This window comes from Rhodamnia argentea, chromosome 6 (genome assembly GCF_020921035.1).
Source record: "Rhodamnia argentea isolate NSW1041297 chromosome 6, ASM2092103v1, whole genome shotgun sequence".
In the NCBI taxonomy this organism is placed as follows: Eukaryota; Viridiplantae; Streptophyta; class Magnoliopsida; order Myrtales; family Myrtaceae; genus Rhodamnia; species Rhodamnia argentea.
In genome coordinates this window covers 7114296-7137967 of record NC_063155.1, presented here as the reverse complement: position 1 = coordinate 7137967, position 23672 = coordinate 7114296, and the positions used below count along the sequence as shown (strand labels likewise).

The following is a 23672-nucleotide window of genomic DNA, read 5'->3' as shown; positions in this document are numbered from 1 at the left end:
CAAATGAATGCATGATTCAATATTTAAGAATTGTAACATTTCCCCACACATGTTAAGGGGACTTTGGCCTAAATCGAAGGGTGAAAATATATAATAAATGAGACAAATAAAGGGCTTGGAAAGATTTGAACTTAGAACTTATGATACCATAATTTTGTTTTGGAAGAATCACTGTCAATATTCAAAAAACTTAAATTGTTTGATAAAAGCGTGATTTAATAATTAGGGGATAAGTACAGTAGAAGTTCATAAACTTGTTACCGAAGTGCGATTAAGTTTTAAAATTTGTCATATGTGTGCAATCAAGTCTTTCGATTAACTCCATCTAATTTGACTAACGAAAAATGCCGACTTTTAAAAACAACAAAGCCAAGTGCGATCTAGATACAGCAAAATAATTCTATTCGATATCGCTTCCGCTTCATCCACCCCTGCTCTCACTGGTGCTTCCCTCTAAGGGGGAAAAAACTAACACACAATTTCGTGTTTTTATTCAGCATTACTTGAAGTCGGGTTTGATTCGGACAACATCGTTGCTTTCTTCATTCCGTAGAAGCACCGCGGTAACCTTACACGGGCGTTTTAACTTTTAGAAGAGCCCAGGACTTCACCATGAAGTTTGCATACAGAGACCCAATGCAAGCAAACAGACCGGAGATTTGAACTCCGGTGACAACGGTACTATTGTTGTAAGGGCCGCCGATGGACGACTTCGCTAGAACCGTCCCGTTTGCGTTGATCCTTAGTGCTCTATGTTGGAAAGGCCTTTCCCTCTCCGTAAGTGTAAACTCTCCGCCCGGGGTTCTCCCGATAGTGCTTGTGCCCGTGGCCTTTAACAAGGTCCGAGTCATTTTGGCGCTCGGGCGAGTTAGGAAGAACTTCTTGACGGTGCTGCTGATAAACTCGGTGATGAGGAGGTAGGAACTATCACCAGCCACAAGAATGCCGCCGAGACCCGAAAGTCCCCTTGCCAACATGGCAACTTGTCCCGGTTGTCGGGGTCGAATCTCGTTAGCCTTCCGGTGGTGTCCCTATTCGAGGTGGCCTGGCCGGTATCGATGAGAGTTGTGTAGATGGGCGGGGCAAATGGCGAAGGCATTGCAAAGCGAAGGAAAGCAGTGATAGCGATCGGAGGAGATCAAGATGAGTAGGGTATGGCGTATTGGTGTGGCCCAAGTGGAAACCGAGAGAGAGTTGATCCACGAGAAAAGTACTAAAAAATCCTAAATCTATTGCAAATAGCAATTATCGTACAACATAAAAGGGCTGACATCCATGTTAATGATTGCCGGCCTCGCCCAGACAAAGCAAGGTTGTGCCTCGATAGAGATGGGCAAGCTTTGCTTGAGGATGGCAAGTCGCCGGTCGCGAGACCTCGGCAATTGGCTAGAGGATGAAGAAGATAGGGAAGAAAAAAAAAAAACAAATAAATAATAAAAGGTCAATAAAATTGATATTTTATTAAAAATTGTCACATTAATGCCGGCAATGCCACGGCAACAATTTCCAACCAAAATTGATTGAATGGACTGAATTGATACAAATACAAAAGGTCCAGGACTAAACTGAAAAAAAAAAATTAAAACTGAATTGGCATAATTGTAAAAATTTTAGGATTCTGTTTTTGTTTTTGGAATTTTCCTTTTTTTGACCATTTGACCTTTGACTTGGTCAATCTCCAAACATTACAATATTTATAAGCTTCATGCCATCTTGTTGTTGTTGTCAGAATCACAAGATCATTTGAATAATATAAAGTTACGAATTTGATCAATTCAATTGAGGTATCTCGAAACAAGATTTTTTATTATTTCGTCATTCGAAACGGGTTTTGTATGGGGACTGGAGCAGGCTACCAAGAGACAAAAGATCTTCTTTCTAAAAAAATTCGATTCGGAACTATTGTATGTCCAAGGTCCAATATTGAAATAATTTCAGAGGTTTTTCCTAACTTTGTCCATGTGAACCAGCAAAATACTGATGCTAATAGCAAAAATACTAATAATCCTAATCATGAAAAATAGAATACGTTATAAAGAATTAATTAGTCGGCTGAATATTTGGGCGTCAAAAACTCGACGATGAAGCTTATCCTCCATCGTCGAATTAGCCAACCTTGACCCCTACTATTTGGAGGTCATCCTTGCCTCCTTAAGCCTTCTTATGCTTTCATAATATTTTATTATTCGAAATAAAAAATAAATAACTTTTCCTGATTTTGAAAAAAAAAACTTCATTTTTTCTGATAATGTTTTTGAACATAATTTGACCTTGATTGCTTGTTACTAAATTTGGCTGTTAGTGTTCTTAAAAGAAGGCCATAATTTATGGTGGGTGCCCAAAGAAGAATGAAGACAAAGGAAAGATGATGATGGGTGTCGCTGGAAAAATTTAGGGTTAATACCATAGAAAACCCTAAACTGGTACCCCTATGACAAATTTACTTAAAACTATTTTTTTTACCACAAAAAATCTCAAATTGGTACATCCGTGACAAATTTACTCTAAATTGGTACACTTGTGACAAATTTATTCTCCGTTAGTTTTCGTTAAATTAACCATCAAATTACTAAGTTAGATGTCACAGGTGTATTAATTTGGGATTTTTTGTTATATTAACCTAATTTAATGAATGGTGAATTTGTCACACGTATATCGTTTTGAGATTTTTCGTGATCAAAAAAATTAGTTTGGGCTAAATTGGTCACAGGTGTACTAGTTTGAGGTTTTTTGTGGTATTAACCCAAAAATTTATTCTACTTTAGATACTATCCTTGTCTTGGAGCAAATAGTCATGAATGCAGTGATTTTTTTTTAATAGTAAAACTTTAGCTATAAATAGAGCGTTTGTAAAGCATTGTAAGCAAGCCACAAAAGTAAAGTTACCTTCGGAATAGAGAGTTGTAATACAAAAGTAGAAAAGCATTTGCATTTTTATTCGTTCTTCCTCCATTTCAATATTTGTGCTCTTACTCCAAACTTAAAAAAAAATTAAAATTAGAATTGAAAATTTACTAACTACTAATTTTTTTAAATACATATTTTTAAAATTAAAATTAAAAATAAGCTTTAAAATTTTAAAAAAAAGTTAAAAATTTAAAAGAGGGAATTTAAAAATTCAAAAATATAAATATTTTTAAATATTTTTAAAGAATATAAAAAATAAGGGTAAATTAAAAATATAAAAAATAAAATTTTAAAAAAATAAAAACAAGTTAAAAAAATTAAAGGAAAGATGAAAAATTTTTAAAAAAAATTCTCGCTACCTAATTGTTTCTAAGAATAGAAATTTTATACCCTTGCAAAACACGTTTACGTTCCGGGAGTAAAAATCTTATGCGCTTAACAAACGCATTCCGATTAACCCCACCGTCGCATTAGCCCATTGCATTCCGCCCATTGCAGAACATCTTGTTTCTAAATCATCCCGAAATGCACGGAAAAAAATGGCATATATATATTTATGGTGGAAGACATCAAATAAAACGAAGTTGTAAGTACTGGTACGTGTATTCAAAAACTTAACTATAACTAGCGCGCTTAATATATATTGTAGGAGCCCTTTGTCTCAACAGACAAAAGTTACCGAGTTTGTGCTATGTAGGCGTAATCAATGAAACCGATAGGTGGAATGTATTTGACAATTCTACCGTCGCCGATGCCGGTGCGGGGTCCACCTCCGAGGGGGTCGAAGGCAACAGATTTGGGGCCGCCGGTTCCCGGCGGCGCTTTGGGAGTTGTGTAGATGGGCAGGGCGATAGCCGGAGGCATTGCAAAGAGAAGGACAGTGGCGGTAGCGAACGTCATCTCTGATCTCACGCTAGAAATACCCGCCATGCTTGGTAGTTTCGGACCTTTCGGTGTTTTTGGATGAAGAGCAAAAGCAGTACATGAGACTATTTATAGGCATCATGTCATCACAAAGTTGAGAGAGGGGGGGACCATTTGTAGAGAGCATTTTCAAGGAGGAGATCAAGATGAGTAGGGTTTGGTGGATTAGTGTGGCCCGAGTGGAAACTGTGAGAGAGTTGATAAACGGGGAAAAGTTCTAAAAAAGTCTTAAATGTATTTTAAAGAGCATTGATCATGGACGGCCGGTAAACATGTTAACGATTTTCAGTCAGAATGGACCATATTGGTAAATCGTCAAAAGATTTGGGACTTAACCGACACAATTAAAAAATTTAGGACTAAATTAGTACAAACACAATAGATTTATAATTTTTTTTTTTTTGTACTTTTTCCGATGATGAAAGGTGAAAAAGCATTCCACATATAACGTCAACATACGGGCATAGTAGCAAAAATCAAGAAACCCCAGTGAAAGGTTTGTGCTTAGAAACCTCAGTGCGTGGCAAAACCTTTGCTTATGTCATCCTAGAAGGACATGAAAATAGGTTAAGGGTGTGTTTGTTTGAGGAAAAGTATTTTTCCGGAATTAGTTTTTCACCCGTTTGGTTCATCGAAAATGATTCAATCAATAAGAAACACTTTCCACTCAAAGAAAGTTTATGTACAAAATCATAAAAGTAAATTCCCTAATCCGAAGAAGTGAAAACACTTTTCAAAATTGCTACTCATTAATATTTGAGTTAATACCATGAAAAACTCTAAACTGGTATGCATATGATAAATTTACCCTAAATTATTTTTTTAATCACAAAAATCTCTAAACCGGTACACTTGTGATAAATTTACCCCAAACTATTTTTTTGACCACCAATAACCCTAAACTAGTATATATGTGACAAATTTATCATAAATTAATTCTTTTGACCATGAAATACCTCAAATTGGTACACCCGTGACAAATTTACTCTCCTTTAAATTGAGTTAATATCACGAAAAATCTCAAATTGATAAACCCGTGATAAACAGAGGATAAAAATTTCAAACTAGTATACTCGTTGATTGCCCATGTCATCCAACTCAGCAATTTGACGCTTAAATTCAACGAAAACTAACGAAGGGTAAATTTGTCATATGTGACTAGTTTGGGGTAAATTTATTACAAGTGTATTAGTTTGAAATTTTTTGTGGTCAAAAAATTAATTTTGGATAAATTTATCACATGTGTACCGGTTTGTGATTTTTCGTGGTATTAACACTTAATATTTTAATAATATTTTCTTTTCTCTTCTTTTCTTTTCTTTTTTTTTTCCTTCCTCCCTCACCGCGACTAGCGACCGGCAAGCCTTGAGGCCGTTGGATCTAGCGACCTTGTCATCGCCAATGGCCTTGGGCATATACGGTGGCCTCAAGCTCACTAGTGGCTGCCAGGCTCGTCGATGGCAGTGGAGGAACAAAGGAGAAGAAAAAGAATAAAAAAAGAAAAGGAAAGAATAATAAAACAATAAATTAAAAATTAGAATTTTTTTTTTTGCCTCAAATAAAATTATGAGATTGAAATTATTTTTCAAATGAAATCCAAATATGAAAAAACGTTTTTGGTAACATATCACCAAACAAACAAAGAAAACGGAATTCCGAAAAAATGTTTTCGATGAAACAAACGCACCCTAAATATCTGATCACAATCCGTCACGTCCTTTTGCAAGAGGAGTCATTTATGTTCCGGATATTACACAAACGTTACCTAATTTAGGGTCATTGAAAATATAGATTATGCTTGTTACACATTGCAATACGGGGAATACAACACACACGAATATATATATACCCACTTTTTGGGATTTGACTTCCACCTTCCTACGCTGTACGCCGAATGGGGTTATAAAGATGCATAGGCATGCAAAATTTAGGTCGAATTGTAAGAAAGTCAATTGCCAAACCGGGCCGTGATAATATACTTGACAAATAAGCTCTGAAGGTCATGCCAATAAAGTTGACCCACAAGACCTATTGATATTGTTCGAATTAATTGCGTCCATAAAGAGCAAATCAGAAATTGCTTTTAATATATGGTCTCAGTTACCATATAGAAGAAGAATAAAAAGGCAGGTCTTGGTTGATAGCAATAATGGACAATTTGATTATCAATTCCAAAAAAGAGTATATTGCATATTCTCTCAAAGAAAACGTACACGTTTTCACTTGTGCAAAAAACTCTCTCCAAAAAAAATTCTCTATGAAATTCTCTCGAAGAACAAGCGATCGTCGGATCTGGATTCCTTTTGTTCTTCTTTTGGTGCTCTTAATATCGAGGTATGTTCGTTCTACGTGATATAACTTATTTGATCGATGATGCAAGTTACGTTCTTGGGCATGTTGTTTCCAAGTAATTCCGCGGTGTATGTATTGGGATCCATTCCCATCAGATATAATACCTGATGAGCTCATCAATCATGACTTTCCAACTAGGTGAGTTCAAGCGTAGTATACTATTGTTAGGCCAAAAATATCCGTGACAAAAAATCTTTCACCGAATGTGTAGATCCTCGACTTTGATGTTTAATTGAGTTCTTGTGGCGATTCCGAACAGGAAGCAACTAGGCGAATTAAAGATAAATTGAACGATAAAAGTAAATACAACGTGATAGTAGAAGCAGATAATGTAAATCGTACAGTAAATTGAAAAGTGCTACTACTTGCGAATCCTTTACAAGGATTGGTCTCCGACTATTTATAGCCAAGCACAAAGGATAACCGTCTATAATGGTTACTTTCGTTGGTTCTATCCCTAGATTCTCGGGCAGGCTTCGGTAAATGCTCATCTTATCCACGGAGCGATTGATCTTCTCTTATTTCTACTATTGTACTTGGGTGCTAGATATTGATTTATCAGTATTACCGATACTTTCTCAGTTCGCATATCGAGTACAACATATCTTTGGTTGCCGACCCATTGCAATGGCTTTGGGTTCTCATGCCCACGATGCCCTTTTGGCTTTCTGGCTCTCTTGGGCCCGAGCCAATTTTGAGTGTCGACAACCAGTCGATCGACTCAAAGTGCGCACATTAAGGGCTGAGTCAAGGAGAATCCATCTACCGAGGAATGACTTTAGCTCCACAATCAGGAACAGTTGCAAATCATCCCTTGAGGAGCATGCAAGTGAAGATAGCTAGAAATTGTTGCGGAAGATAATCAGCGTAATGGAATGGCCAAAAGTGAGCATCAATCAAGCATAAGGAATAAGGACGTTAAAAAGACCAAAAGTGAATCTCTTAATTTAATTATGAAGATATGAAGACGAGAAAAGATCACTTGTTAGGAAGATTAAGATCAGATTCGACCTAGGTTTGAATTTAGATCGACAATGCAAAAGTGAATGCAAACTGCACAAACCATCATTAATCAACTCATCATTGACTATAAATATACCGTGCTCGAAATTGCGAATTGCCTTATAGTGTTTTAGAGTTTCACACAAATATCTGGTTTGATTTGTTTCCTAATTCGATCTGATTTTTTTGCTCATCCCTAATTTTAACTAACCAAGTGGGGCCTCTGAGAATATTGGGAGGAAAAATAGAAAAGAACGGAAATGGAGATGATATTTATTTATGCTCCGTTTGTTTCGCAAAAATTAACTTTTCAGAAAATATTTTTCGAACTTTTCAGCATTTGGCTTGCAGAAAATAAGCTAGTCCAGGAAAACATTTTCTTCTCATGAAAAGAACTCCTTCAAAAGTGAAAAAAAATATTTTCCTCTTCTTAAGAAGAGAAAAATATTTTCCTCATCTTTCGTCTTCTCTTTCACATCTTCTTTATCTTTAATTATTTTTTCACTTTCTTTTCCTTTTTTATTTATTTTTTCAAATTTTGAAAATTTTATTTTTTGTTATTTGTTATTTTTATTTTTTTCCTTTTCCTTGGACTAGCTTATTTTAAAAAAATAAAAAAATTGAATTTTAAAAAGCTAAAAAATGAAAAGAAAAAAGGAAAAAGAAAATTATTGAATTGGAGTGCATGAAGGAAAATTAAATCCAATTTTTCTTACGAAACACGGAAAATATTTCTGAGTCTTTTTAATACTTCAGCCAAACACTGGAAAACATAGTCATTTTCTTGGAAATTGACTTCCCGGTAAACATTTTCCAGAAACGACTGATTTTCCAAAAGAAAAACGGAGAGTACTCTCATTTCCTCCCATTTTCTTCCATTAGGACAAATTGGGAAAGATTTTGTAATTTTAAGAGGGAAAAGAGGAAAATTTCAAAAACCATTCCCAACTTTGCTATCTATATCATATATCTCACTCACTTTTTGGAAATTTAAAAAAAAAAATCGGTCAAAGGAATTATCAATTTGAATCTTCAGAAAAAAAAGACATGCAATCGTAAAGACCAAACTACCCCTTAACAACACCCAAACTTTAACCCCCTCTCTCTCTCTCTCTCATGCTCGAATTCATGAACGGCTGCATGGAGCTTGAGCAGATATGCGATCGAGCTCAATGCCGCCATCGATAGGGCGAGCGAGGGACGGACCAGAGTGCAACCCAAGGAGGAGGGGTCGCCATGATGACGTGGTGCCTGGCTCGAGACGACGGGGTTGGCTCTTGTCAAGGGTGCTAAAGGTGTGGATGGTGGGTTTTGTGGTTGGTGACTTTGGAATGTTGGGTTGAAATCCAACGGAAAATGAAAGATCTGGCCGAGGGACAAAGAAAAAGAAAAAAAAGAAAAGGATATATAATTAAAATATCAAAAAATTCAAGAAGTAATTTTGAAAAGTGTTTTTACCTCTTTAGATTGAAAAGTTTCACTTTTTTGATTTTAGGAAAAATTTCAAAAAAGAGCACAAAGTGCCCTCATTAGGACCCAGTCGAAGGATATTTTTTATCCACTTTTTATTTTATTTTTCTTTTTGCCTTTTCTTTTCTTTTATTTTTCTTCCCTCCGTTCTTCTCCCTCCCCCAAGCCATCGCCAGCCTCGGGAGAGGGCCCGAGTCGACGTTGGACTACCCTTGCACAGGCCGGCATCGAGCTAGGGCAAGGTTACCCTCCCCGGCGTTGGGCGACGATGAGGGCAGCCTAAGAACGGCAATCACCAAGGGAGGGGAGAAAAAGGAAAAAAAGAATAGAAAAGGCAAAAATAAAAAAGAAAAAAAATTCAAAAAAGTAAACGATCAAAGTGCCCTTCGGTCAAGCCTTTTTTTGAAATAATTTGAGCACTTCAAGTTTTTATTTGAAACAAAATTTATTTCAGGCTCTTATTTGAGAAAATGAATGCACTTCGAGTCATTATTTGAAATTTTCACTTAATTTTATACATGATTATTTTCGTTGACCGAAGAGTGTTTTTGATTGACTTGTCATTTTCGGTGAACCAAACGAGCGAAAGTTCGAAAATCGAATTTTTGAAAAATACTTTCCCTCAAATAAATAGGGTTAAAACCTTAGGTAGCTTGAGAAGGAAATGTAAACGGGAAGACGGTTATTCATAGATTTCCCAAATAGTTACAGATGTTTGACAGGTGGGGTCAATATAATGCAATCTTTAAAGTTTTCAAAAGAAGGAAGAAGAAGAAATCTCTTGCTGACCATCAAAATCCGTACGAGGAATCGCGGAACGCAATAAAAATCGCTTTCTTGGGCCTTTTTCTTTACTTTGCCGACAGAATCGGTAAGCAAAACAGACGGAAAAATGCTTCCGAAATTGCGAAAACTAATGAGGGATAATGGTGTCGGGTGGTTCCTACAAAATGGAGCGCTCTTCTTGTCCACCAAGCAAGCGACCATGGCCCGGAAGAGCCCTGGGAGCCACAAAGTCCAGGCTCTCTACGACCTCTGCCGAAAGACGTTCACCCCCTCCGGGACACCGCCTCTCTCTTCTCACTCCGCCCAGAAGCTCTGTTCCCTCTTGGGTACTTTCTGGATTCGCCCCTCTGTTTCTCCCTTCCAACACTAAAACCTCAATTCTTGATCCTCCGGTACATCTAGTCCGCAATTCTTGATGTGGGTGTTCTCGATTCAGTTAATCTCGATTTAGGCTTCTTGTTTTGTTTCGTGAATCGACTCTGAATTCTTTACTTGATGCGGTGGTTTGGAAGAAGAGGGGTTGTGATTGTAATCTTGAGGTAGAGTGCAGTGGATTGAGGAGTGATTCTGATTAGAATGGTGCTACTGGTTTGCTACACGGATTCGGATAAACTGCTCGATAGGTAGTTTGAAAGTGTCACGATATTGGTTAATGGGAAGAAAGGGCAAATAGTAATGTTGTATTTCGGCCACACACATTTTTACTTCCTTTAGTTACAGAACCGAATTGTGCTTGGTTAGCAAAGGAGGGCTGCGTTGTTGATGCGAATCAGGATGATTGTTTGTTGAGCTTTACTGGTGTTGGGAATTAGCCGCCATTTTGTGCAAACAAGGAAAATCACCACTATCAAGTTTCGAAAGGTTCTTGATGTTTCTCTGTCTGTCAGGTGGAGCATATCAAGTTTTGATTTTGCACTAGTCAAGGGCCGGTAATCAGTTCATATGCCATAATACTGAGGAGCTTAAAGGAAGATACCTATGAAAGTGTGCCATTGAAAAAAGAATGTGCGAGTTTCTGGCCTATATCAGGCGTCATCTCTGCTTCTTAAATATGCATACAAAATTTATTCTTCCATGTTTGACAATCCCGTTGTAGTGTAATCAACAGGAAATGCATTACTAATTTACTAGTGACAGATTCAGCAACGTACTTGATGTTTTGACAGATGGTGCAGTTAAAAACTGTTTTCACTCTCCATTTTTTTTAGCACTCTTAGGTACCGTGCACAATTGAAGTTTGTTAGTGTGGGGCAACACGGTGCATGTACTTTCTTCATAAGCATGGTTATGAAAAAGTAGAATTCTTAGTTCTAGAATTTTTAATAACTTGAAGTTTCGGAATTCTACTTGAACTGATTTTACAGATAAGAATTGAATTTATTTAACACCTGATAACTTTAAGTAGATGCTATTTTGCAGACACAATTGGCCCTGCTGATGTTGGACTTCCCGAAGATGCTTTGGAGGATGATCGTGGGCATGGTTTCTTTGGACTTAATCGATTAGACAGAGTCCCTCGCTGGGCTCAACCAATAACATATGTGGATATACATGAATGTGAGAGTTTTACGGTAAGTTTTGTTTGGTTTCTCTTAAAAAATTTCATGGGAAGATGATGCTCTTCATACGATTTTTACACTTTTAAGTATGACTTATTATGAAGTTAAGATGTTTTCTTTTCTTTTAATCTGAATGGGCTTAGATCTTTTCTTTCAAAATATATGGCCTTTGGGAAAATGAAATCTCTTCATCGATTCTGACCTAAAATTATGATAGATATGTTTTTTCTCATGATTACATTCTTAAACATTTATTATATTCTTTGCAGATGTGTATATTCTGTTTTCCTACTTCTGCAGTCATACCTCTTCATGACCATCCGGGCATGACTGTTTTCAGCAAAGTTCTATACGGGTCTTTGCATGTTAAAGCATATGACTGGGTTGAGCCTGCCCGTATCCTTAATAAAAGCGGACCAGGTTGTTTCTTGCTTTAGTCACTTTAACATGTTTTTTTTTCTCCATGTTGTTGCCTTTCAAGTAGCTGATGGGTGGATTTTCTTTGGAGGAAGAGGGGTGGGTGGGGTAGGAAGGAGGGTGCATCAGCAACAGCTGGGAAATTTTGGGAGGAAGTTCTGTCTTAGATTATTACACAGTTCTTTGAGAGATGCTATTCAGCTTGATTTAGGATTTGTCTGAGTTGATCATAACGTGAATGGCCTCAACGATTGTACCAGTTTGAAATTGGAAATAATGATCATTGAGATTTCGTTTTTACTTTGTAAGGAAGAGAACTTAATGAACTCATTAAAGCTGTAACATTTAAGTGATCACAAGGATCTCCATGTATGAGACTCCTTCTCAAGATGCTTGCACCTCCTTGTCATTTCTATTAGGAAAAATAGCCACTTTACCGTGCATATCTTTAAATGACAAATTACTAGAACTCATTCTGATAGGGCAGCAATAGAGATTTTACTAGTGAATCACCCACCACTGGCCAAAAGAAGAAAGGAATCTACCTAGTAGAACCATAACATGGTATGTAAAGCTAATAATTTTGGTAGTTGTGGAGCCCAATAATTATGGAGTTCAGTAGAGGATAGCTAATGCTGACAGTGTATTACTGGGAAATTCTATTGACTGGGCAATTTACGCCACATATGTAATTTGCTTCTTGCAGTCGGTTCTTAGAGTAGATGGCTGAAATACTTACTACTTGACTCTTTCTTTGGCAGTGAGATTGGGTAAGCTAGCTGTCGATAATGTCCTAACAGCGCCATGCACCACGTCAGTTTTGTACCCTAATACTGGCGGCAATCTGCATTGTTTTACTGCAATCACTCCTTGTGCAGTACTGGACATTCTCTCTCCTCCTTACAGGGAAGATGCTGGCCGAAGATGCACTTACTACTGCGACTATCCCTATTCAACCTTCTGTAAGTACCTAGTCTGTGTGCATGTTGCAACAAATGGAGTGAAACTCTTGATATACTGCAGCAGAAACAATATTAGATATTTATGGTCTCCTTGGTTGTTTCCACTACTCTGCAGCAAACGAAGATGAGAAGAGTGATGAGGAAAACTACGCGTGGCTTGCTGAGACCAGTACACCTGATGATCTATACATGCGGCCCGGCAAATATAACGGCCCTCCCATTCAGGTTTAGCTTTCTTTAAAGATATTTGTGAAGGAGGCGCTACTAAGCGGGTTTTGGAAGCGGAAAAGGTTTCATCCTATCATCTAGTGGGTGTGGAAGGGGAGGGAGTGTTCAGAGCAGAATGGTGGTCCAAGTTGCTAATCACCGGCTCATGCCCATCTATAAATCGTGAGCCATGGCGAGTATGCGCATTGTCGTTTACCTCGAACTGTATGAGATTATTATACAGCTCATGAGCATGTTGATAATCTGACTGGACGACCAACTTTTGCATCCTCAAAGTTAGATTTGTCTTTGCCAAATTCGCCCAACACTTACAAAAATTTGAGGTTGCCTTTGATCTGGAGCGATTGCATCTCCATGCTCCAATTGATCCTTTGAAGGAAGGTGTGAACGTAGTCTGATTTGTTTAGTCAGTTTTCTCTTGTACAGTGCCACAGGTTGTGTTCCTCAGAAAGCTCTCTTAACTGATATTTCTGACAGCTTAGTGCATACGAGGTATTTCAGTGTGTTCATATGTTAATTTGAAAGGTTCATGCTGCAACTAGAATAACGCCTTTAGCTCAAGAAACGGGCATTCAACTATTGCTACAGTTAGTATATTTCATGTTTGGAACCAGCTGATGGCCACTTCAATTTCATATAAAAACCAAATACAAAACCACGAGGTTTGTCCAAGGACAAAATTATTCAAACAGAAGCTCAACGTCAGTTGCCTCCACTGAGTATGAGCTCTTGATCACAAGCATGCTGATAATCTGCCAAAACTTCTCGAAATGTAGCTGCAACGTAACTCTTGCCCGGACCTCGTCAATTTCTGATGACTGCAAATTTTGGCACCGTGCCGCGTTATTACGAGTATGAAAGGTAGAATACAAGCTTGTCTCTAGGGTGATCTGAAAGCTTCGCCTGCATAACGAACGTTGCCAAGTTCCTCTTCAATGCGTAGGAGCTGCAACAGTCAGCAACCCCAGTTGTACACGAGCATTGTTAAACATGGTTCAGATGAAAATATACACAATAGACATACTGCTGCGGATGTGCAGTGCAGAAGCAGCTATAACACTTCGAAGTTCAGCTCCAGAGGGGAAGAGAAAGCAAAACCAAAAATTTCTAGAGAATAAAGAGTGACACTCAGTTACCTGGTTATACTTTGCCAACCGCTCGCTTCTGCAAGGAGCTCCGGTCTTGATCTGAAAACGAACCATGAAACATCTTGTGTTAGTTCCGTGGTATCGGAAAAGATGCATGGCAAGTGGTGGAATATGTCATTTATGTTAAATCGAACCTGTCCAGTAGCCAAACCCACGGAAAGATCAGCAATGAAGTTGTCCTCGGTTTCACCACTGCGATGGCTGACCATTATCCCCCAACCAGCAGCTTTTGAGTCGAGCGCGGCTTGAATGGATTCAGTCACTGTGCCGATTTGGTTTACCTGCATTGAGGTTATCCAAATGATGAAAAAACATCATTCGGGGTAATGCCCTTGCCCATAAGATCACATCAGATATTTCAAATCCGTAATAAAAGGTGGAGTACCAAGTGACCAATCAACACTAGAATTCCCCATATCACTCCTTTGAAGGCTACAGGTATTGTCTATACCAGTCACAGGAATACATTGAATATTCTCTTCAATAAACAAACTGCTATTTTGCTCTTAAGAAATATCTGAGTGATTAAATGAAAACCATATCATCATAACATTTTAGAATATACTCCTCTTGGAAAAATTTTGGAACTAAAATTGGCTCTTTATATACTAAGCTCATATGGTTCAATAACTCAAAAGCATGGGAAAAAAAATCGGTCGGATGATTTGGAGTTAGAGGCTACCTTCAAAAGTAAAGCATTGCAAGCCTTCTTGCCAATGGCTTCAGCTATTCTCTTTGGATTAGTAACCAACAAGTCATCTCCCACAAGTTGAATATCAACTGAGGACTGAAGAGATGCCCATGAGCTCCAGTCGTCTTGGTCAAATGGATCTTCAATGGAGACAATAGGGAAATCTTTGACAAAATCCTTGTAGAGATCACAAAGGCTCGGCGCAGAGACCACGTGAGCCCCGTCATTTGGCTGTTTCTTGAAATTTAGGTCATATCTCCCATCCTTCAAGAAGAACTCGGAAGCCGCAACATCCATCCCTATCTTGATCTGCACCATTATTTTGCTTCCATGAATACCATTAACCAGGGTTCTACAATGAAGGATCCATAAAGATTAGGATAATAAGGGACTCCTAGACCAGTAGTTGCATGTACCTTTCCTGTGTACCCGGCCTTCTCAATCGCATCCATGAGCAGAACAAGTCCCTCCCTATTATCCTGAACATTGGGAGCAAATCCACCTTCATCTCCAACATTACATGCATCCTGTCCATATTTGGCCTTAATGATCCCTTTTAGAATATGATACACTGTTCAACCCAAAAAACAAGGAAAATATGAGCATGTTCTAACTTTGAAAAACAGCAAGAAGAAAGAAAAGGATTTAGAGCATCATGCTTAAGGCAACTGATGCAAATAGCAGCTTCCTGACCTTCACTACCCATGCGTAGTGCCTCAGCAAATGAGGTTGCACCCACAGGTAAGATCATAAATTCTTGCATAGCGAGATTATTCCCCGCATGACTGCCTCCATTTATCACATTAAATGCTGGTACCGGCATGACAAGTTCCTTTGTTCCGGAGATGTCCTGGATATGCTTGTATAGGGGCACTCCTTTTGCTCCTGCACCTGCTCTGCACATGCTAAGAGACACTCCCAATATAGCGTTGGCCCCCAAGGTCGACTTGTTCGGAGTTCCGTCAATGTCTAGCATAATAGTATCTACATCAGCTTGATTCCTGTGGAACGTCACATGCCATGAACATGATCATGGATTAAAAGGAGGATTGCTTCAAAAGGGAAATGACCACAAAAGCAACATTAAGACTGATCTAACAGAAGTGCATTGCCGCTGAACAGGCACAGTATGTTTGCATGACTCTGTGATTATTTAGTTGGATGACCAAATACTCAATTACTGAAGCTCCTAGATGAGTATTCCGAAATCGTATATGAAAAAGAAGATTCCCAATAGACTGTTCAAGTTAATCTATAAACTCAAATCATCTGAACTTGCAAATTCTAATCATTCAAGTAATCCAGATACCACTGATCTCCGTATCTTTCTCTCCTCATTTCACAAAGCACACTAGAAAACAAATGTTTCTTCATCTAAAAATCAATCGTTTCATGCTCACTAAAATTCACTGTTGAGTATATGACCGTGGCTCTAAAACCACTTGCTAAATGCAGACGTGTGGCTTTGATAACACTTGATGAGTACGGAAGCGTGGTGGCACAAGAAAATTGTATTAGGTAACTCGAGACACACTTACACCGAATACGGTACAACTAAGTAGCCAGAGACCACACCTCACTGTTCCAAAACTTAATTTCTCGCACTACACACAAGACTCTTAAGAGTAAACAGGGCCATACAAACACACACTCTCAACTCGAATGCCTCGCTGAATGCCTTATTTATAGGCACATAAGGAACATATGCAGATGAAAAATCTTGAACAAAAGTTGACGACCTGTCACTTTTCTTTCTTCTTCAAAGACTAATGGAAAATAGTAGCCGCTAATGGCCTTTGTCTCTTATAGCTTTAGGTACTACTCTTTTTTTATAGTGGATGGTAAGCTCACTGTTTTGTCATGGAGTATTGAATGATCCTTCTAGCAGGTGTTGATTTCAAATATTCACAAACCCCTCTCATCAAGAAGCAACCAACTCCGCATCTAAATTTCTAGAAACCGAGGACTCCCCCAGTCAACTTCATTCATTTCCTATAATTTCACAAACTATTGACATCTGAAAACAAACAGCACAAACGCTGATCAGTGATCACCAGCAGTACCTGACATCAACTCCAACGAGCTTAGGACCAAGAACCTCGTTAATGTTCCTGACGGCATTGAGCACGCCTTTACCCCCGTACGCGCTCTTGTCCCCATCTCTCAGCTCCAACGCCTCGTAAATCCCAGTGGAGGCCCCGCTGGGCACCGGCGGATCGGTACAGATCGTCCGTGATGAGGTCAACCTCCACCGTCGGGTTACCCCTGCTGTCGACGATCTGCCTCGCCCTCACCGACTTCACCCTGCCCTCCTTCGCCGCCTTCGCCGGCGCCGCCGCGGCCGCCGCGGCGACGGAGCACTTCACCCGGAGGGCCTTCAAGGATCTGGCCCTCGGGATGGCGGAGGCGGAAAGCTGTGAACTTTGGAGCGGCCTCGAGGAAATGAAGGGTCTCTCCAAGAGGGTATTCGCGGCGGTGGCGTGGGAAGCCAGGGCCGAGGCCATTGCTGGGTTCTAGAGAGAGAGAGAGAGAGAGAGGGAGTGAAGCTGGTGATGGGTCAAAAGAGAGAGAGTGGGCGTGTGTTTATAGAGGAGGGAAAGAGTGGGAAAGTCCGCTGAAGGGGGCGATGAAAGCAAAGTTTCGTGCAAGAAAGCTGGCTTCTTCCGGGGTGGTTGGGACAGACGTTGAGAGAGACTCCAAAGTTTGGAGAGCAGCAGGCGTTTTTCTTTCGAGTCGAGTTGAGTTAGGTGTCATCGTGCGGAGGCTGCTGGCTTTTTGTTGTCTGGTTCTTTTGTGGGGCCGGCATACTGTGTTTTTTCAAGGATGTGGGTCCGAAAATGTTAGAAACATGAAACTAGAGTTGGAGAAAAAGGGCAAGAAGGAAAAACTTAGATAGTTGGTACAGTCAAGGTGATTTGGTCCGGTAATTTGATTGGTGTCATTTTAGTCGAGGAAGATTACACAAATGGTCCCCTGAACTTAGGTATAATATGCTTAGATCTCTGAACTTTTAATTCGACCAATAAGATCTATAAACTTTAACATGATGTACATTGTGGTCCCCGAATTTTCAATTTATTTAATGCAATTCTCGAACTTTTAAAATATATTCAACTTAATTCATAAACTATAAGCAAATGTTCAAATTCGTCCTTGAACTTGAATTGATGGAAGGACTACATTGAACATATTCATACAATTCAAGGACTAAGTTGAACATATTCCAAGAGTTTAAGAATCATATTAGTCAGATTAAAAATTCATGAACCACATTGCACAAGAGGCTAAAATTTAGGGACCATATTGATCAAATTAAAAGTTCATGAACCACATTATACATTGAATCAAAGTTTATAAACCATTTGTGTCATTACCCCTTTAGTTATTGAAATGTTACAACATGATTATAAAATGTTCTTCTTGAAGAAATAAATATGAAAGAACAACTGGGTCATTTAACCCAGCAAACGAGCCGGAACCGACCTTACTCGCCCGATTCAAAGCTACCTCACACGAGGATAAATTTAGTTTCCGTGTATAAGGTATTCTCAGAATGCATTTGGGACCCAAGACATTTGGCTAAAGGCAAATGGTGTTTGGCAAATTTTTTAGAGAGCTCCGAAAAGATGCAATTCGATTTCCAAAGGTCTCTAAAGTCCTTTAACCAAGGCAGATGTCCAGATGTACTTTAGATTTTAAGCATTTTTGGAATGATAATACATTTTTCCCTCCACCTTTGTCCGCGCTAAATTTTCATAATTACAAAAATACCCTCACCTCATGTGACATTGCCGACGAAGGGCTCAAGCCGCCGACCGCCGAGCTCTCTGCCGATTTTGAGGTTTATTCATAAAAAACAACAAAAGTTCTTTACAAAGTTTTTCCAAACACCATTTAAATCAAAGTTGATTCCCAAAGCACTTTTAAATTGGAAAAAAGACACCATAAGTGCTAAAAATTTTGTGCAACGCTCACTTTAGTATAATTTTTTTATCACTTAAATTCCAAATCTTTTAAAGAAAAAACAATCTCTTAAGTGTCAACTTTGATCCGTTTGGCCAAAACTCGATATGGCCTTTCTTTTTTATTAATATCTAAAGCCAACGTGGCTCGCCGAAGATCCCGTCAGTATTTTAGGCACAAAATGATGACGTTTAACGCATTTCCTCAACTTTTTTATTTATTTATTTTCTTATCTTTTTCTTTTTTTCCTCCCTTTTTCCCCGTGGCCATCGATCGGCCGCTGGAAGGGCCAACGAGGTCGACCTTGCTATAGTGAGGCGAGGCCCTCCTCGCTTGGCCGACTCTCCACCCTCCCTCCGGCCTATTGCCAATTCGACGATTGACCAAAGGAAGCAAGTAAGAAAAACAAATATAACCGGATTGTCACTTAAAAAAAAATAGAAATTAAAATGTCATGTCACTAAAAAAAAATCTAATTACAAATGCCATGTATATTTTTTGGCTTGAATTTCTCGCTGTTGGCACGTAAGTGATCGATTTTTTTCCTATTTAGCATTTAAGTGCGCCGGCAACAAGTTTTGACACTAAAATGGTATTTGTACACAAATTTTGGCACTTTTAATATCATTTTGCACTTTTAAATCATAATTTACTAAACATTAAATATATTTCAAAAGTTTATTACGCCAGATGTAGGGCATCTAATGCGTGCTTAATCCTAGAATTTATTAGGACATACACGACTTATGGATGGGCGAACATGCTGTCGGATGCACGTGGAACCTTCTCCTTATCGATAGTGTAGTTCATTCCCTTGAAACATTTTTTTTCATTTGCTATATGACGACATGTTGAATTTTGAATTCTAATGGATAATCGCGGGATGAGTTTAATTAATTTTTAGAATATAACCTCAACAACAAACCTCTCCGATAAGATAAGCATTCGTGGAGTTTAAAAGTCAAATAAACATCACTAATTTTTCGGGGAAGCTCATGAAATCTAAGAGTTTTTTTTTTTTTTTTTCAGGGGTGGTCGAAATGAAATATAAGAGTTCACTTGAATCGATTTAGCAGGTTCTAAGAATGAGCACCACGTTCGGTTCAATTCGAAAATCGGATCACATCAAGCTAAATCAACCAATTCAAAGACGATTATTAAGGTAAATTGATTTAATTCCCGGTCCCATGAACCAAACCCCTTAGGCTCGGTTCGATTTCCGAATCTAAGGCCGGAACAGTTGGTTCTACCCCAGATCGAACCAAATCTACACTAGTTTTGAAGTCTCTTTTAGGGAACTTTATTTGTTGCACCCATCAAGAATCGAGTTTTGGCTTTTCGACATGAACAAACAACAACATAATTACTTAATCGACAAATATTTTTGTGGCGAAATGGCATAAATTTCATATTCAATAATAATAATTTAGATTTTTACCCAAGATATAAAGTAAGCTGGCTTTCGTGTAGAACCGAAAGCCAAACCAATTCGTAACAGTCTGTTCCAAAATCAATCAATAAAGTTCTCGGATTCCAAGGGTTATAGGATGGGTATCTGACTCTATGGTAGAAATTGACCCATCTTAATATCTATTGCACCCAAAATTTGATGTACATGATAGTTCATTGTGCCAGGGTATATTTTTAATGGGAAATGTTTTCCTACTAATACTATCGAATCTGACACAATCTCAACCGTATATCTATATATTATTAACAATATTTTGCATAAAGTATTCATTAATTAAAAGATTATGTAATCATAAATAATAAATTGTCAGACTAGCAATTTTCTTATCAAATAAATACTGAGATCCGACTGCGCCATGCCTAAGCATTAATACATGGAAAACAAAAGAAACACTCCTTGTCTTGTCCTCCTATAAGTCAACGAGTCAAATATCCATGCAAGGATTCCCTCCAAACAAACCGTACCCCCCACGTCCTCCTTGTAGACCCCACCTCCCCAACAGGTCAGCGTGTTGCGGAGCAACATCACCCGTCTTTATTTTCTCGTCTTGATCGCGTACATTCGAGAATAGATTTCACAAATCCATTCTGCGCAACCAACGTCATCCTGGGCCGTTTATCACGTGGCCCACACGAGATGATGTCCGTGTTATCAACGGCTATGATCACGATACTCCCGTAAGTTACGTTCGTGTAGCATCTTTCCCGTGAATGCAAGAACTCCAAATCCACGCCCCACGTGTTCCACAGGCCCCACCATCTCCACCTCCACCCATTCACCTTGCAACACGTGGCAGGAAGTTTCCGCACGATCAAGACTCCTCCATGCACGCGTTCACGAAAAACAGTAACCAGAAAAGTTTTGCCACTCCTACACGAACTCTTCTTCTTCATCATCCTTTTGATTCCAATCTCTCTCTTCATCAATATCACTCTACAAGGACACCAAGAAGAAATTAAACCCTAGATCCCTTCACTTACTCAGAGAATTCCACACACAGAAGTGCTTGATCTCGCCGGAAAAGATGGTTCGCGCGAGCAACTTCGTGGTCGGGCTCCTGAACGTCTTCGTCGTCCTTGTCTCGCTTGCCGGCATTGGCTTCTCTGTGTACTTCCACGTCCACGGGAGCCCCACCTCGTGCCAGAAGTCCCTCCAGGACCCGCTCCTCATCGCCGGCGTGGCCTTGCTTGCAGTCTCCCTCATGGCCGTGGTCGGCGCGTGCTGCGGCGTGAACTGGCTGCTCAGGCTCTACCTGGCGCTCATGCTAGTGCTCATCATCGCCCTTGTCGCGCTCGCCGCGTTCCTGTTCCTGGTGACCAACAAGGGCGCGGGCAAGGCGGTTTCAGGGCGGGGCTACAAGGAGTACAGGCTGGGCGACTACTCGCACTGGCTGCGGAACCACGTGGCGAGCGGGAAGCGGTGGCGCGAGATCAGGAGTTGCTTGGCCGAGGGAAATGTCTGCCGGAGCCTTGCAGCTGACGGCGCCGGCCGGGAGGCTGCGCAGTTCTTCAAGATGAATTGGTCCCCGATCCAGGTGATGTGGATGAGTTTTTGTCGCGCACGTTGTTCATGTTTATCTCTATTTCTTTGGTGTGCATCGAAAAATTTAAGGTGGTTCCGTAATATTACGGATCTAAATCTTATCCTCATAAGATATGCTAAAGCTGATATATTCTTAATTCCTTTTTTTTTTTTTTTTTTAATTGCTTCAGTCGGGTTGCTGCAAACCTCCGAGCGACTGCGGGTTCGAGTTCAAGAACGCGACCTACTGGACGCTTAGCCCGGGGTCGGGCGCGGCAGACGGTGACTGCGGCGCGTGGAGCAACGACCCGAAGACCTTGTGCTACAATTGCAGCTCGTGCAAGGCCGGGTTCTTGGCCAGCATCAAGCGGCAATGGAGGGCGTTGCTCATATTCAACGTCTGCGTCATCGTCATCATCATCTTCGTCTACAGCGTCGGGTGTTGCGCTGCCAAGAGCAACCGGTCGGACGGCTACAAATACGGTGGCCGCGGATGTTGCGCATGAGGGATCAGACGGTGCAGACTGGGGTGTATGGTTACTTTATTCTTAGATAGGAGACTTGATACTTAGTACATTTGTAGGTTTCCGATGTTTGTGGATCTCATTTGCTCAGGAAACTTCTTGCTGGGTTTGGTTTTTAGGTGCATTTGATTTAATTTCGATTCTCTAGTTTTTGCATTTGGACATGTATCATTCGATTAGTGACTTGCTAATTGTTGCATTTGGACATGTATCATTCGATTAGTGACTTGCAATTCCCAATCGAGCTTTGGTGTATGGTCTTATTTAATGTGATCGCGAAATAGATAGATCTCCTCAGCACTTCAATAATTGAGTTCGTAGATTAAATAATATCGCGGCTTAAGTAAGAGTGCCAATTGTGCTTTATTTTGCAATCGAGTATGTACTATATGCATTGCATGATCGATGAGAGTATCCAGTTGCCCATATTGGTTAATTATGATGTGTCTTAACTATATATGACTTATGAATTGTTACATGGCGTGCTATATAACAAATTTGCCGTTCATTCAACATTGCTACAACCGGAGCATGCATTCGTCGACCGGCAGAAGATGCTGGCCTAAAGAGTCAGGCGAATTCATAACATCAACTTTAGAAGAATGAGGTTCGAGTTGATGAACAGGAGAAGGCCACAACGCATCTCCATCACAGCCCGGGGATGATTAATTAGGTGAATTTTGATATAAGCTTGTGCATCGAAGTGACTGGACTTCGGTTCTTTATATCGACCAATGTAGTTTACTGAGTACCTACGGTCATGCTCTGTGCATAAATGCCACTATCTCGAGTGACGTCTCGCTTTTGACTTGAGTCTCTGGCCAGACAACAATGGAGTGGATCGACTCGGGTTTATGGTTGCGTTTGATTTGATTTTGGAAATGGTTTTCAGAAAATTGCAAATGTTGAAAGCTTTGGTTGCATTTGGTTAAGCTTTTTCCAAAGCCCCTCGAAAAAATACTGAAGTGTTTGACAAGCCTTTCCAAAGAGCATTAGGCTAAATGCCAGCTTTGGAAAGTCTAGAAGCTCAATTGGCTCGTTCACATATTTGGCTCGCCGGAGGCCCTCTTGGCCATCAGTCCTTTGCTGATTTTAAGTTTTATTTTTTTTTTCCTTTTGAATAAAAGTAAAAGGGTTTTGTAAAGTGTGATTTTTCCAAACACTATTTTAACCAAAGTTGTATCCTAATGTATTTTTAAAATATACTTTACTAACCATTACTTGCATTTGGGAAAACCATTTTAGCCCAACGGCCTTTGCATTTTCCCAAGACATCCTCCAAAGCTGAACCAAGCATGCCCTAATTGGTAGGAACTAGTCTTGAGCTTTAGCATTTGGCCAAACGAGAGCCTAGGGCTATTTTTTTTTTCTGCCAAAAATACCTAGCCAATTAGTCAAAATGTTGGTTTTGCCACCCTTATTGTTCATCTTCTTCTTTCCGTGAGGCGGCCGACGAGAGCCCAAGGCCGGATCTGGCCAACGAAGGGCCGGCGAGGTCGCGTGATTGCCCAAGTGAGGGCCAACGAGGTCGCGTGACCCCGCCGACGGTCGCTTAGGCTCACGCGACACTAGGCAGCCCTCACTAGGGCTTGCCCGACCCCGAGCAACCTTGACCAACAGTCCTCGGCACCATATCCGGCTCATTGGCGGCCCAAGCCCTAGGGTTTGATTTTTTTTTTTTTTTAAAAAGAGAAATAATGAAGCAAAGCCCTTTTCCAAAAAACAATTTGCCTAACACTACTTGGCC

The 23672-nt window shown here is 39.8% G+C and overlaps 4 protein-coding genes across 4 annotated transcripts; 2 read left to right on the top strand and 2 right to left on the bottom strand.

Annotated features, from left to right (window-relative positions):
- Window positions 1–569: 569 nt before the first annotated feature.
- On the bottom strand, window positions 570–977 carry LOC125315471. Its single transcript, XM_048280626.1, has one exon. The coding sequence runs from the start codon at window positions 975–977 to the stop codon at window positions 570–572; it is 408 nt and encodes a 135-aa protein (XP_048136583.1).
- An 8511-nt stretch (window positions 978–9488) lies between these two features.
- On the top strand, window positions 9489–12882 carry LOC115745073 (plant cysteine oxidase 3). Its single transcript, XM_030680482.2, has 5 exons — window positions 9489–9767; window positions 10861–11012; window positions 11270–11420; window positions 12179–12379; window positions 12495–12882. The coding sequence occupies exons 1-5, from the start codon at window positions 9548–9550 to the stop codon at window positions 12608–12610; spliced, it is 840 nt and encodes a 279-aa protein (XP_030536342.1). The 5' UTR covers window positions 9489–9547; the 3' UTR covers window positions 12611–12882.
- A 264-nt stretch (window positions 12883–13146) lies between these two features.
- On the bottom strand, window positions 13147–17175 carry LOC115745049 (enolase 1, chloroplastic). The gene is given in 8 exon segments (XM_030680460.2): window positions 13147–13553; window positions 13744–13794; window positions 13890–14036; window positions 14438–14755; window positions 14863–15017; window positions 15140–15447; window positions 16510–16655; window positions 16657–17175. Coding segments are annotated over 8 exon segments (1485 nt in total). The 5' UTR covers window positions 16951–17175; the 3' UTR covers window positions 13147–13487.
- A 3577-nt stretch (window positions 17176–20752) lies between these two features.
- Window positions 20753–21975, top strand: LOC115745061 (tetraspanin-11). Its single transcript, XM_030680471.2, has 2 exons — window positions 20753–21414; window positions 21593–21975. Exons 1-2 carry the CDS (start codon window positions 20905–20907, stop codon window positions 21905–21907), a joined length of 825 nt encoding a protein of 274 aa, XP_030536331.2. The 5' UTR covers window positions 20753–20904; the 3' UTR covers window positions 21908–21975.
- The last annotated feature ends 1697 nt before the right edge of the window (window positions 21976–23672 follow it).

Excerpts from the sequence above, each read along its gene's own strand:
- LOC115745061 (XM_030680471.2), top strand. The coding sequence starts at position 20,905 with ATGGTTCGCGCGAGCAACTTCGTGGTCGGGCTCCTGAACGTCTTCGTC. Across the intron at positions 21,415-21,592 it reads TGAATTGGTCCCCGATCCAG|TCGGGTTGCTGCAAACCTCC; the intron begins GTGATGTGGATG and ends TAATTGCTTCAG.
- LOC115745073 (XM_030680482.2), top strand. The coding sequence starts at position 9,548 with ATGCTTCCGAAATTGCGAAAACTAATGAGGGATAATGGTGTCGGGTGG. Across the intron at positions 11,013-11,269 it reads ATGAATGTGAGAGTTTTACG|ATGTGTATATTCTGTTTTCC; the intron begins GTAAGTTTTGTT and ends TATTCTTTGCAG. Across the intron at positions 11,421-12,178 it reads CCTTAATAAAAGCGGACCAG|TGAGATTGGGTAAGCTAGCT; the intron begins GTTGTTTCTTGC and ends TTTCTTTGGCAG.
- LOC125315471 (XM_048280626.1), bottom strand. The coding sequence starts at position 977 with ATGTTGGCAAGGGGACTTTCGGGTCTCGGCGGCATTCTTGTGGCTGGT.